The following is a 16,053-nucleotide window of genomic DNA, read 5'->3' as shown; positions in this document are numbered from 1 at the left end:
TATTTCTTAAAAAAAAACCTTCGGTGATTCTGATGTGCATCCTGTGATTAAAAACAGTGTAAATCCTTTAGCCTATTTCTATTTTCTATAAATATGCCTATTGTCTCTTCCTCTCTGTGTTAGTGCCCTAGACAGTCATGTATCAGTGCTTTGCAGAGCATCTGTGGCTATTCCCTTGACTTTCACGCCAGAAACAGTGTACCAGTAGTTGCCCCTTTGTGTTTTACAAAAAATAAAACTTTGAGGAGTTGGGAGAATGTCTACTTAGTTAGTGTTCACTGTGTTATCTTCTTTAAATGGAGGGGTGTAATTATTCTTTTCTGCTTTTTACTTAAGCTTTATTTTTTAATTTAATTTATTTATTTTTGGCTGGGTTGGGTCTTCATTGCGGTGTGCAGGCTTCTCATTGCGGTGGCTTCTCTTGTTGCAGAGCATAGGCTCTAGGCACTTGGGCTTCAGTAGTTGTGGCGCACGGGCTCAGTAGTTGTGGCTTGCGGGCTCTAGAGTGCAGACTCAGTAGTTGTGGTGCATGGGCTTAGTTGCTTCGCGGCATGCGGGATCTTCCCGGACCAGGGCTTGAACCCATGTCCCCTACATTGGCAGGTGGATTCTTAACCACTGCACCACCAGGGAAGTCCTTAAGCTTTATTTTAATACTCTTATGAAAACTGGAAAAAATTAGTTTTGCGATCTTAAAAATTTATTTTAATATATAACTGACTTATTAGATTTATGTTAAGAGCAAATTTTTAATGAGGTAGTTTGGTGAGCTTAATCAATTGTCATGAATTTAATAATTAAGTCTAAATAGTTGATATGAACTAGTCAGTTTTTAATATTACCCTATCAGTAGAATGAACAACTTATATAAATTATGAGAAAAAATATGTATGTATTATCTATAAAAATTGTTAGCATTAAAGTTTTCAGATTTCTGGTTCCATGTGCTATATTCAGTCGCTGATGTAAAATAACAATATTTAATGAACTTAAAGCCATTTTACGAGGAAGAGTAAGAAAGGAGCTGTTACATATTTTAAGGAATTCGACTTATAGATTATAACTTACACAAGTTCCTTTGTTGAAGTAATAGAACCAGTATGTCCCTTCTAATAGACTGGGAGACTAATTTTTTTTTTTTTTTTTTTTTGGCTGCGCCGCGTGACATGTGGGATTTTAGTTCTCCCACCAGGGATTGAACCTGTGCCCCCTGCATTGGAAGCGCGGAGTCTTAACCACTGGACCACCAGGGAAGTCCTGAGACTAATATTACTTGGTCTTATTTTAGAGGGACTGCTTTGGCAATAACTACTTCAATCCTTGGAAAGTTGTGGACTTTTATCTAATTGTAATGAAAGTTTCAACAACATTTCATTAATTTTTATACTTTCTTTAGCTCTAAACTTGCAGAAAATTAGTAAGTATTAATATTAATAGTTTGGCCATTTACACGTTCAGATTGTTCACATCTGGTAGTCTGCTCTAATTAATTCAAACAACTGTTTACTTAAATGAGGTTTTATGTATTGTAAATTTCACAAACTTATTTGATATTACTATTTTAATATTACTTTTTGTAGATATTACTATCTTAATAAGAAGTAACACACAGAATCTTCTGTGAATCACACAGAGTTTAAGCAACTTGTATAAACACATATGTAAGTTTCAGGCCGCAGGAAGGCTAGGAGGACCCCCTAATTATCTTAATTTTGGACCCCAATTTCATTTAAGCCTAAAACAAATTAGGAGCTTTTAACTTTTGAAAGCCTGTGGTTCAGAAATTATTGAACTCTTGTCATTTATGTTCAGTAGGACTCTTGTATTTCACTTTATTTGGAACTTTTTAGACTTGGTAGTAGAAAATTTCTGTCTCGAGATGCTGGGCCTTTTAGACAGATAGATCTACTGTCTATTACTCAGTAAATTCCATGTGTCAGGGACCTAGAAGCCTCCTTGAAATACATGTGACAGAACTACACGGATATGTAAGAAATAGTGCATCAGGAACGCTACCAGTACAGAAAATAGAAGACACACAAAATTAAGTTACAAAACATTAAATTATGACAACCAGAGAGTAAATTGATTTCAAAAGAATAGTGTTGATTTATTTTTATTTGTCTTCCTTTGTAAATATAGGCAACTTTTCATTTTACATGTTAATCATAGACTCTTGAAACATATATTATTAAAACATTCAGAAAAACTATTTTTAGTTGATGTGGCATTTTTCCCAGACTAAGTTTGGTATAAAACAGAAATTCCTGAGTTGTGTTTATTTTTATTTTGTCTGCCCACGTTTCTTATATGTAACACAAGTCATCAACTCAGAATTTTGAAAACATTTATCTATGTGATCGAACCAAAAATTAGTTCAGAAAATAGTTCAGAAAATATTTGTAACTACAGCCTACCTACTAACAAGAAAATGTTGCTTAACATAGTTCTGGAATTTGAGAAACCCTAAGATTTTAAAGATAATGCTAAGTGCATTTACTTCAGCTTTTATTGAGCTCCAGTGAAATTGGTCACATCTGGTAGTGTGTTTTAATTAATAGCCAACCTGGAATATAATGTCTTCTATATCTGAAAATAAAACCTGCCCAACGGGTTCAACTCTCTTAACCTGACCAAATTCACATTGTAGCTTAAAGTTGAGTTTGGTAAAGACTACCAAATTAAAATCTTTTTTTTTTTTTTTTTTTGATGTGGACCATTTTTCGTTTTTTTTTTTAAGTCTTTATTGAATTTGTTACAATATTGTTTCTGTTCTATGTTTGGTTTTTTGGCCGCGAGGCATGTGGGATCTTAGCTCCCTGACCAGGGATGGAACCTGCACCCCCTGCATTGGAAGGCGAAGTCTTAACCACTGGACCACCAGGGAAGTCCCTAAAATCTTTTATTTAGATACCATTCCCAACCTCCAAAATATTTGGGCCGTGTTGTAAAGTACTATTGAGCAATAAACTGGGAGGAAAAAAGAAAACATGGAAAAAAATCAACTGTAATTGTCCACTTTCCTAAATGGATTACTTTGACATAGAACATTTAAAATATAAAATTTTGGAACTGCACACATTAAAAAATTCATCTAAATTAATCACTTTATTTTACAGATTAAGAAACTAAAGCCAGAGAGGAGAAACTAATCAGGCTAATACTAACTAGAATTCAGGTTTTCTGGTTATTGTTCCATTCAAGGTGTATATTTTTGTATGATGATGACATCCAAAATTTAATAGAATTTGGAGAATAAAGTTAATTATTTTTTCTCTTCAATTAAGTATTTTCTAGAAATTTTACTCAATTGATTTCTTATTTTGAGAAATCTCCTTTTGAAAGAAAATTGGGGTTCGGTTAGTATTTATTTAGATAATATTACGTGCTGAATTTTTATTAGCCTCTGATTTAGGGAAACACCTAGGATGAATAAGCCTGCTTATCTTATATTAATTAAGATTTGGTTTATATTTTCCCTCTTACTGGCTTCTTGTCGGATTTTAAGCTGATAGCATGACTAAATCTATTTCACGGGTTTTCAACACAGAAAAGAAGGTATAAAATGTTTATTCTTTTATCATTTATACTGGTATATTCAGTAACTTTATTCTAAAAGTATCTTGAATTTGAGAGAAGTTATTGCATGAGTAGACACTAGTGATACATGTGTTACATGAATTACTTTGGGTTCTTGAAATTTAATTCTGTTACCAGTCTGTTAAAAAGATTAGAGATAAAGTTTTTTGACTTAGTTATTTGCAAATATTCAGTACAATTTGGAGGCTTTAAAAAATTAGCTTTGTTTACATTGTTTAAAAATCTTTTAAATATTACTTCATCAAGCCTGTCTTTTAAAATATAATTTTGACATACATGTTAATCACCTAGCATTTTATAAATTTTTGTTTTCAAGCAACATACAATATACCAGTGAAATGATCCATTCTCTAATCATCTGAATGGTTACCATATTTAAAGTGTTTTGTAGTTGAGAACAAACTGATACCAATAGAGGTACTACATAGTTCGTTCTAGCCTTTCCTCCTTGCTTACCTGTAACTTTCCTGAAGTGGGAAATCTGGCTCCCACCAACCACCATCTATTTTACTTATTGTTTATCTTCAGTAGACATGTATAGTTGTTTCAGCATTACTAATCCATAGCCTTGTAAGGAATCACTTTACCAACCAGAACACAGTGTTTATATAGAGTTCTTTTTTTCTGTTACAGTTACCAGTCACAATACCATCTTCCAAAGTTATTTAGGCCAGCACCATTTTCCATACCCCCTTCAGTGTGGCTGTCATACATTTGTAATACAGTTACTCTTTTTGCCAGTTCTGTATTTCTAACCTCCTAGTTGATTTTTAAGATTTGCATACATTCAGCTTTACTCTTCATGTTGTGAAGTTCTATGGATTTCAGGACATGCATAGCATCTGTGTCCACTCCAGTACCATATAGAATAATTCAATCTCTTTAAAAGTTCTCTCTGTGTCCCCTTTGTAGTCAGTCACTCCTCCAGTTCCCTGGCAACCATTGATCTATTTTCTACCTCTATAGTTTTGCCTTTCCAGAATGTCATGAATGGAAACACTATATGGCCTTTCTGGTCTGGATTCTTTGCCTTAGCAAGTGCATTTAAGATTCATCCATGTTGCATAAATTAATAGCTTGGTTTTTTTTTTTTTTAATTGTTGAATAGAATTGTGTTGTGTAGATGTATTGTTTTATGTATACATTCACCTATTGAAGAACATTTGCCATGGTATAAACATTCACATATAGGTGTTGGTATGAGCATAAGTTTTCAGTACACTTTGGTAAATACCTAGGGGCACAATTACTGGGTTGTATGTTCAGTCTATGTTTAACTTTATAAAAAACTGCCAAACCCTTCCAAATGTATTTGCTTTCATTTTCGAAAGATATTTTAGCTAGATTTAGAATTATTGGTTGATAGTTTTTTAAATTTTTTTTCTATAGTTTAAAAATGTTGAGGGGAGTTCCCTGATGGCCTACAGGTTAGTATTCTGGGCTTTCACTGCCATGGCCCGGGTTCAATCCCTCCTGGTCTGGGAACTGAGATCCCACACCCTTCACGGCCAGAAAAAAACTTGATTACCTCTCCCCTGATTTGCATTATTTTTAGTGACAAGTTTGCCATCATTTCTCTCTCTGTTTCTCTGTGTATTCTTTTTTCTCCTTCTGGCTGCTTTATGATTTCTCTATCACTGTTTTTCAGTAGTTTGACTGTCAAATGATGAAGTGTGTTTTTTTGTTCTCCTTAGAGGTTGTTGAAATTATTGGATCTGTGTTTATAGTTCTCAACAAATTTAGGGAAAGTTTGGCCTTTTTTTTCTGTCCTCCTGCTCTTCTGCTCTTTCTGGGATACTAATTACATTAATTTTAGACTGCTTGATGTTGCCCAACAGTTCACTGTCCCTAGTGATGATATCTCACTGTTCATTGTCCCATGGTTCCTTTTTTTTTTTCTAGCCTTTTTTCTCACAGTGTTTAATTTTGGATTTTTTTTTATTGCTATGTCTTCAATTCATTAAGCTTTTCTTTTGGAGTATCTAATCTGCTATTAATCCTATCCAATGCATGTTTAATTAGAGACATTGAATTTTTATCTCTAGATGATCAGTTTGAGCCTTTAAAAAATCTTTTAACTTTCAAATAATTATAAATTCATAGGATGCAAAAATAGTGCAAGGAGGTCCCATATGCCCATCACGTATTTTCCTCCAGTGATGTCATCTTACATAACTGTAGTGCATTATCAAAACCAGAAATCGGTATAGTATAACTTACTAGGCTGCAAATTAATTCACTGTACCCTTTTCTGCATGCATTCACTTTTTTGTATGTTTTTATCATTCTGTGGTATTTTTCACATGTGTAGAGTCATATAACCACCACCACCAAAAGCAAGATACAGAACTTTTCTGTCACCATAAAAAAAAATTCCTCTTTCTGCCAACTTAGATATATTTGATACCTTGAATTTCTTTTTTTCTTTTATAAAAAATTTTAAAATTTATTTATTTATTTATTTTTGGCTGAGTTGGGTCTTTGTTGCTGCTCAGGGCTTTCTTTAGTTGCGGCGAGCGGGGGCTACTCTTCGTTGCAGTGCGTGGGCTTCTTATTGCGGTGGCTTCTCTTGTTGCGGAGCATGGGCTCTAGGTGCACGGGCTTCAGTAGTTGTGGCACGTGAGCTCAGTAGTTGTGGCTCATGGGCTCTTAGAGCATAGGCTAAGTAGTTGCGGCGCACGGGCTTAGTTGCTCCGCGGCGCGTGGGATCTTCCCAGACCAGGGCTGGAACCTGTGTCCCCTGCATTGGCAGGTGTATTCTTAACCACTGTGCCACCAGGGAAGCCCCGATACCTTGCCTTTCTGGTATTATGTTCATAGTTTTATTTGCTTGAATGTATGGAATACGTTTAGAATATCTCTTTAAGCCACTAATTCTATCATCTGTATCATTGCTGGTTTATTTCCATTTATTATATTTCACCTTGTTATGAGTTGTATTTCCTGCTTCTTTGCATGGCTAGTGTTTCTGATTGGATGCCAAACATTTAATTTTACATTATTTAATGATGGTTTTTGTTGTATTGTTTTAAATATTGTTGGGCTTTGTTTAGGGGTACAGTTATGGTACTTAGAATTCTTTTGATCTTTTTGAGGCTTGGTTTTAAGCTCTGTTAGTGCTGGTCAAGAACATACTTTAGTTTAAAGCTTATATGGTTTCATTACTGAGGTTTTCATTACCTTTTGAACTCTATTCAGTACCCCGTGTGTTAAGAGGTCCTACTCTCATTGATGGGAACATGAGCTCGGGATTGTTCTGACTACTCCTTTTCAGAGGCTTTTTCTTCATATTCAGTAGTTTTGTCACATGCATGTACAGATCATTACTGAGCTAAAACCTTGAGGGGAATCTCTCGCCATATCTTTGGAGCTCTTTGCAGCTTCCTTCTCTCCATTTGCCCTGCAAATTCTGGCTGTCTTGGTGTTTCCCCTAACTCTGAACTCTTTTTCCTTAACTCAGTGAGACTGTTGTGCTCCAGTTGGGTTCCAATGCCTAACCCCCTCCCTGTGTTTCAGCCTTGTAACTCTACAGGCAATAGAGCTTACTTCTTTTGTTTTTTTCTTTTGATGATCTCTGTCCTGAGATGGTGTTCAGTGTCTGAAAATCATTGTTTCATACATTTTTTTTTCTAGTTTTCTAGTTATCTAATGTAGGAAGGTAAACATAGTCTCTCTTTTTCTGTCTTGGAAGGTATCCCTGCCTTATAGAAAATTTCATTTTAGTTTTATAAATATTTGTCTTTTCTGACTTTTAAAATATTTTTAGGACTTTGTGGGGAAAGCAGTGCATAAACTTTAATAAATTTAGGCACTTAGGGTGCATGTTCTCCTTCATGTTTTCTTCTTTTCACATATTCTGTGTGTCACACATGTATTCACATCCTTTATCTATTCACTGTCCTTTCATTCCTAATATGATGAGTATCAACACAATCTGTTATTGAACATCTTTGTTTAATATGATAGTGGTGACAAACGTTAGCTTTTCATGTTTACCCAGAAGAAAATAGAGTGCCTTCATTTCTTTTTCCCTTTGTTTACTGAAAGGAGATAATGATTTTTAGTTATTGTTCAATATAGAATGTTGATTCCTATATTGGTGAGAACACGTACAGGCATACATCTTGTTTCATTGTGTAGCAGGAAGGGGGACCCCTTCCCTTCCAGGGCCCGAGAGTGGGCTCTTGTCTAACACTCGGAAAGGAATTGTCCGAGGAGTCACATGTGCTGACAAAGCAAGAGACTTTATTGGGAAGGGGCGCCCAAGTGGAGAGCAGCAGGGTAAGGGAACCCAGGAGAACTGCTCTACCACGTGGCTCGCAGTCTTGGGATTTTATGGTGATGGGATTAGTTTCCAGGTCGTCTCTGGCCAATCATTCTGACTCAGGGTTCTTCCTGGTGGTGCACGCGTTGTTCAGCCAAGATGGATTCCAGCGAGAAGGATTCTGGGAGGTTGGTAGGACATATGGACTGGTGTCTCCTCTCCTTTTGACCTTTCCCAAATTCTTCTGGCTGGTGGTAGCTTGTTAGTTCTGTGTTCCTTACCAGGACCTCCTGTTGTAAGATAACTCAAGCAAGTGGTTACTGTCGTGTCTGGCCAGGGCAGGCAGTTTCTGTCAGTGGTTCCCTTAACAACTTTGCTTTATTGTGCTTTATTATTCTATTGTGTATTTACAAATGGAAGGTTTGTGGTAATCCTGCATCAAACAAGTCTATGGGTGTTGTTTTTCCAACAGCATTTGCTCACTTCACATCTCCATCACATTTTGGAACTCTTGCAATATTACAGACTTTTTCATTCTTATATTTGTTTTGGTGATCTGTGATCGGTGATCTTTGATGTTAGTATTGCAAAAAGATGATGACTTACTGGAGGCTCCAGTGACAGTTAACATTTTTTAACAAAGTGTTTTTTAGTTAAGGGATGTACATTGTTTTTTTAGACATAATGCTATTGTATACTTAATAGACTACAGTATAGTGTAAACATAACTTATATGCATTGGGAAACGAAAAAGTTTGTATGACTTGCTTTATTGTGGTATTTGCTTTATTGCTGTGATCTGGAACTGAACCTGCAATATTTTGGAGGTATGCCTATAGTGGCTGTTGTTTGAAACCCTAAGCCATGAAATACTTGAAGTTATCCCAAGATGGGGAAACAAAAGAAACAAAACAAGCTTTACTTTTTTACTAAATCCATAGTATTCCAAAGTTAATATTTTTCTTAATTTGGTAAATGTACAGATTAAATATTTTTAATTATATTATTTAGCATATAAAGTCCTAATTATCTCATATATATATATATAATGTTATGCTGTTGAAAATAGAATAGCCTTGCCTGATTTTAGATTTCTAACATATCTTTTGATGAAACTGGTACAAATGGAAGATAGTGCATGGACTTTAAACTTATTCTTAAACTTATTTAAGAAGGAAAACATGCTTATTTTCTAAGAAAAAACTGAAATTTTACACTTATTGTCCATTGAATTCAGACTTGTCATGAACATGTTAATAGTAAAGTAAGTACTGTTTTAAACTCTCTTAATATTAAAAAATACATTAAAACAGGGTTAGTGTTGTTTAGGGGATGCATAATAAATAGGTTTGTTCTCATTTTGTGACAGTCATGAACATTTAAGTTGGAGCTGAATGTATGTCACTTAACGATTCTTGAACATCCAATTCAGTAGATAGTTTTTCTTTATGAATAACCTAATTCCTTGCTAGGATTATATTTACAGCAGTAAATACACTTACGCTTTAAAAAACCTTTCTCCTTTGTTACTTTTGAGAGAGACATTTAATTCCAGTAGTACATATAAATTTGGTAATGCACATTTACATTTTTGCTATAGAGCCAGGCATCTTTGAAGTATTTCAGCCAAACATTTACAATGCAAGATGGTGAAAATTAAGTAAAAGTATATAGCACCCACTAACTTGTGATCAGGCATAAGAGAGGAGGTGGAGTGTAGGTTTTCAGTACATGAATTCTTTTTAAAACTTAAATCTAATGATATTAATTTTTAATGTTTTCCTTGAAAAATTTTCTGACCTTCTTACTAGATTGCTTTTTAGATGTAATCCATATGTATGTGTATGTGCGTGTTTGTTGGTTTTAGTAAAATTGATTCATACTTCTTATGAAATTAAATTAGATGTTATTATTATCCTCTCTGAAAGTAAATTTTGTCTAATATTAAATAATTGCTCTAAATTTGAATATAATTTTTAGTGGTTAGCAACTATTGTTAGTTCAGTAGGTATACTAACTTACTACTTTCCTGGGGTAAGCATTTTACTAAAAGTTAGGTAAAAGTAAGACTTTTGTCTTAAAAATGACTATTTACAAATTCTTTGTAGGTACCACTTTTGAATTTTTGGTCTTCCATTTTCAATTTATGTTTTTGAGTTAGCATCTCTAGAGACTATTACCTCTGCTTCAGTGATTGATTTTTTTTTTTTTGTACTTGAGGTTTACAGTGCCTAGTCATTTTGGACTTATTTAGCTCTGTCCAGGTTAAGAAATAAGGCCCATTATTTTTCTGCCCTAATGTAAATAAGCAAATTCTATTAGAGCATGCATGAAATTGGAGGATTGAAGGACAAAGGCTTCCAGAAAGTTGACATGTGTTGCTACTCTTCATTGGAGTAAATTTTAATAGAATATTGAGTTAGATTTGCATCTGTTAATCATCCTAACATTATAGGATGAATTCCCGTCTTATGGCATAGGAATAAACCTCATAAACTGAATGAATAGCGGCTGTATAAATAAGCATTTTGAGGAGAGGGATTTGAAATTAAATGACTGAATCTGAATTAATTGAACATTTCTGAGACTAACAGGAGGATGTTTATTTAAAAGAAAAAAAATGTGTCAATTCAGGGCTGAACTTTTTTTTCCACTCCATTTTTATTCACTGTAAGTTTCTTCCTATGTGTGAGGTCTGGCAGACAGTTTTAATTGGAAGGGAAAGGTTTTCATATTTAATAACTTCTATCTCAAATAAAGTATGTCTGCCAGTCTAGCCCTCCCTGGATGGTTAAGAGGAAGATCAATTAGGATATAAAAAGAGTACTTTTTGATTTTGTTTTCTATATATCGTATTGGATATTTTTGCTGCTGTTCATATGTTTACATGTTAGTAATTTTGACGGCTTTTGGATAATTCCACTCTAGAGGGAGAACTGGTGGGCGGTCCTTCCTGTGACACGACCCTTGAGTGACAGTTCTATTTGATTGCCTCCAGTACTGTGAGGAAAGGACACGACTCTATGGTGAGGACTGATGGACATACATTATCTGAGAAAAGAAACTACCAGGTAAGATCAAAAATTTTTTTCCTTTTTTCTGTTGGTCATATAAGTTACATGAACTGTTTAACATGTTGTATTTAATTGGAATCAGGTTGGATACACCTGAGTTTGAAAACTTGGGGTTATAATTTTAAAAATACGTATATTGGGTTTGACAGTTGAAATAGTGGGAACATTTTTCAGAGTAAAGCATGCTTATGATAAATGTATATTTATTCTTATAAATAATGTATATATATTCTTATAATAAATGTATATATATTCTATTAGTGTCAGAACATAAATTTTCTGGTGTGTATATCTGTGTCAAAACTTAGATTATCTAAAACACAATTTATGACTTCATGGCTGGATTCAAAGCTAGTATTCCATAAAACAAAATGTTGATTGCTTTTATACATATTATTTCTGGAAGACTAAATCTGAAGTCTTAAGCTATATTCAGGGTACTAGAGCATCACAGGAATGTAGACAAAGTTGGTTAGAGTATAGAAGAAATAGAAATGAAAATCCCAGGGTACTCAGACCCCAATTCTATTGAATTTGTCATTAGCTTGCTGTCCTTATAATGCTAGATTCTTGTTTTCTCATTTATTAAGTTAGTTAATAATATCCATCCCCTATGAAATATGTAAGGATGCTGAAAGGATGGTTTAAGTGTAATATTCCTGTTTTCTTTCTGAGCTTTTAAAAGAAGGTGAAGTTTAAAGATAGTGCTATTAAATAGTGATTTTAAAAACTCTAACATTTGAATTTAATTTTTTCAAAGAAAATCTGCTTTATTCATTTGATAATAATTTAATATCAAATTATGTAATGACTCAGAATACACAGTAGTTCATAGTTAAGTAGGAATAAGCTTTAGGCTTCTTTCATAAATAAATATCCAGCCTCCCTCTCTCTCTTCCACCCACAAGTTTTGTTCCCTCCAGGCTGTGAAGGCAACTAGTGTGATAGCAGCAGCTTTTGTTAACTAACCATTTATCTTCTAATCATTTATTTTAGCCCAGTTAGTCTTTTCTTCCCTCAGATTGGAACAGTGAACATTGGAGAAAATTGTAAATGGGTCTTCATGGTGAGATAACAAAGAGCCTTTGAACACAAGACTTAGGTTCTGGTTTGGGCACTGTCCATAATGAAAAGTAGTGTCATATTTAACCTTTCTAGAATTTGACCTAATTTTATGTCTGAAGTTTCTTGCCAGATTTGTATAATTTTAATGAGCCATAGTAAGCTGTGGCTATGCAGAATCAGTTCTCCCTGTACCCTTTTCTGTTCTGAATTGTTTTTATAGAGTTGATCAACATGGCCTCTGTTCATTACTTATACTTGCTGTAACTCCTCCTGCCTCACAACCACTTCCAACTACCTTGACTCATAAGATTTTAATTGGTTACACTACTTGGGTTGTTGTATCTTTTGGTAGATTTTGCTAAATTATTTTAAGAATATCGTGATTCTAGATTGTGTGGCTTTTCAGTGTTTATAATCCAGTTTGTAAAGTGTAAGTATAGAACTTTTGTATGATCACACAGTATGATTAATTTACTTTATGGAATCATATTAATAAAGAATTCCAAATTTTACACTTAAAGGAATAAAAGGAGATTATATTTTATACATGAAGAGATTTCCTAATTCCTGTTCATTCTACTCTAAAAAAATGGTTTAGAGTCACACTGTTTCAGTCACATTATTTACAAATAATCCAGGTTTTTTAGCTTACCTGAAAATGCATTCTTGGTTAGGGTTTTTCTGCCTGAAAATATTTTCCCTTTTCTCTTTTCTTGTTACTTAGTGACAGTTAATGCATGTTGAAATATTCTTGGAAACACTTGTTTAAATTGCCATTGTAAAATTATTTTTAAAAGCCTCTTTTGAAAAATACATGTATAGAAATATAATTTCCTGTCTGATAATTATGATGAGTATATTAAGAGCATATGGGAAATTCAAAGGAATAGTAGATAAATTACTAATATTTATATTGGTAGCACTAAGAGTGTGTATATGCTGAGATGAAATGGTCTGGATTTTTAACAATTCCATTTTGGAGGAATTTTATTTGTTGTTTTTCATGGATAAAGTAGGACTTCTTTGTAGCCGTGTTTATACTCATTAATTTATCTTTGAGGCCTTTTGTATTTGGAGGGTACTTGATGTCTTATAGTGTTATTTAAGCATTCTGATAATAATAAGCTAATAGTCCAGAGTTTAATAAAAAGGATAATATTTCCCCAGTTCTCCTTTCGTTGTGGACTTGATTAAAGACTTAGGAACTCATTTGGGAAGGTGCATTCCCTCAGCTTTGTGCTAAAACCTAATGACTTTTAAATGGGTGTTGGTTGAAGTATTGATTTTTCTATTGGTATCTACTTTGTGTGTTTCATTTCTCACTACGAATTTAAGCCCAGTAAAAGTTTTTTGAGTTATGACTAGAGTAGTTGAAGTTTATTTGCATAGACAGACTGGTATATTAGTTCAGATGAGATAATTTAATTATGTAAATGGTTTATAGTTTATTCTTTTAGAAAGATTGTCAAGCTTCTTCCAAGGAAATGTAACTCCAGTTTTTGGCTAGAATTTTCTTTTCTTTCTCTAATTTACACTAATTTATTCCAACTATGAGCATGCACAAATCTAACCATATTAATTACCAGGTTAACTTACCAGTGCCTTCTTCCCCTCTCTTATATAATGCAGACGAGCTCTTAAACATTACATATAATGTTTGCACATTCTAACCCCACATACTTTTATTTCCATTGTCTCCTCTGTTTGCTTATAGTTAGTTTTTCCATTTAAAAGCAGTAATATAAAACTGCTTTTAAATCTCCATGCTATGCACTTTTACACTTTAAGCCTTTACTTGTTTGGGTTCCTCTTCATGTAATGCCTCACCTTTCTTCCATGATTCAAGAATTAGGTATCAGTACTTTCAGAAGCCATTCTGTGATGGGCTTCAGCATTCCTTCCCCTTGCTTTTGTAGCTTTTGTGCATACTTCTAGTTTAGTGTGTACCATGATACAATGTAGTTTTGTTTGTTTTTCCTTGTCTTGCTGTAGCCCCGTGCTGTCCAATGTGCTGTCCAGTACCGTAGGCACTAGCCATAAGTGGTATTTAAATTCATTTAAACAAAATAAAATAATTTAATTTCTCAGTCACATCAACCACATTTCAAATGCTCAATAGTTACATGCTGTTAATGGCCACCATATTGAACAGTGCAGATATAGAACTTTTCCATTATTGCACAGAGTTGTATTAGACAGTGCTACTGTATGTTACAAGTGTCTTGAAAACTGGAGCCATATTTATTTTGGTACTGCCTGTACCTAGCATGGTTTCAGTTACATAATAGGTGTTCAAATGCATGTTGTTTCAATAAAATTAAATAAAACAAAGAAAGAGGTGACAGGAAGAAACTGCAAAGTGTGCTGAGGGAAATGCCATTTATATATATATATATCTCCAAGATTTTTAGAATGCTACTTTGAGGTCATTGATCACATCATATGCTAGCTAGTTCAATGTATGTTATTTATAAACTAGATCTAATGCATCCTAGTCTGTATGTTCCTTAAGAATACCTCATTATCTAGAATACCACATTAACTTTGTGGAATGTATCCTGTCAGAGAATGATGGCAGTGAATGTATTGCTATTTCCTCCTCTCTCCCCCTGCCATTAACTATTTTATTTCCTTTCTATTAGTTTTTTAAATTACAGAGCTATAGAATGTGAAAGTTTACCTTCACAATTTTACTTTTAACAGTTTAGTGTGTATCTTTTCTAGTGATTATATAGGTGCAAATGTGATTTGTTGTCTTTGTTTTTAACAAATACGCGTTTTTCTACAGCTTGCATATTGTACTTAATGGAGATATTTCCGTGTCCCACCCTTCCACTGCCTCCTTCCCTAGAAGTACTCAGTTGTTTGAATTTTGTTTCATTCTTTTTGTTTTTATATTTTTATTACATATATATTTCAGTATATAGGTGCATCTTTATGTATTATGTGGCAATTTTTTGAAAAGTGGTACCCTATATTCTGTTATTTTGAATAGGAAAAAAAATAATGACTTTCCAGCCCACCCCAAACCGTAAACAATTTCCCAGATATTGCTAAAACACTCAACACCTATCTGACATTTCAGATATCTGACAATTCTGCATAATGTAAAGCATTTAAAACACAAGTTACCTATTATTTAACAATCAATGACGCACATACAAACTCATCTGGTAGGTGTGCTTCCATTCAGTATGCAAGAGTATTGTACAATACTGTATACAAATTACATTTTTTTCTTTTGCACTGCAGTAAAAATTTAATGTAAACAAGCAATGAAGTACCCCATTTCTTTTATTATAAGTGATAACACATTATTGAAAATTTTTATCTTTCTGCTATCAGGATGTATTTTACAACTGATGGTATCTTAGAGTCATAGTTGTAACATAGTAGCTTATAACCTTTTCTTGATAGCTTCTAGTATGATTGAAAACAACACCAGCATCAAAGCACTTGGAATCTGATATATTACATACGTTAAAGATGCATAATATAAAGAACACTTAAAATGGAAAAGAATTTTTTAAAAATGAGTACTTAGCAATTCAAGAGTTGTCAGAATAGATCTAGTGCGTAGAGCAGAAAGACGAGGCTTTAGACATCCTTGCTGTTTGGCACTGGGTTAAGGTGAGCAAGAGTGAGCTGAGGAAGGAATTTGTTCAAAAATAAGTACCTGAAATCAGTGAACTGGTTCACAGTTCATTGCTCTTGAAACTCTTGGAAACAAATGGCTGTAGCCACAGGATGAAGGAAGGGGAATAAAAAAACTCGAATTGCGTGACTGTTAAGTTGTCTTCACTTGAAGTTATACAATTCCTGCTAAAATGAGATCGCTTTTGTAATTGCACTTTAAATGTGATGCTTCTGCTCATGTCACTATCATATTATCGGCAACAAAAGTTATTTTGACTCCATGACCTAAATATTTGTTTCAAATAAATTTTGACATTTATTTGTCATTCATGGCTCATCTTTTTCTTCTTCCTCTGGCCAACCAAAAACATCAAATTAAATGAATTCCCAAGTTCCTCATTGGTTGGCTTATTA

General features: G+C 33.8%; 1 protein-coding gene across 9 annotated transcripts in view; it reads left to right on the top strand.

The window, feature by feature from the left end:
* CNOT2 (CCR4-NOT transcription complex subunit 2) overlaps positions 1–16,053 on the top strand; it is a 113,595-nt gene that overhangs the window by 30,826 nt on the left and 66,716 nt on the right. For 3 of the 9 annotated variants that reach the window (XM_057556432.1, XM_057556431.1, XM_057556433.1), the window contains one exon: positions 10,863–10,935. The exons of 1 other annotated variant lie outside the window; for it this stretch is intronic. In XM_057556432.1, coding sequence (XP_057412415.1) covers positions 10,863–10,935 — 73 coding nt within the window. Of the gene's footprint in view, positions 1–1,180; positions 1,251–1,398; positions 1,418–10,792; positions 10,936–16,053 lie in introns of those variants that run through there. 5 more of the 9 variants (XM_057556434.1, XM_057556435.1, XM_007195024.3 and 2 more) reach the window with 3 other exon arrangements.

Source organism: Balaenoptera acutorostrata, chromosome 11 (genome assembly GCF_949987535.1).
Source record: "Balaenoptera acutorostrata chromosome 11, mBalAcu1.1, whole genome shotgun sequence".
Classification (NCBI taxonomy): domain Eukaryota; kingdom Metazoa; phylum Chordata; class Mammalia; order Artiodactyla; family Balaenopteridae; genus Balaenoptera; species Balaenoptera acutorostrata.
Note: the sequence above shows the minus strand (reverse complement) of the source record. Positions and strands in the feature narration are given on the sequence as shown.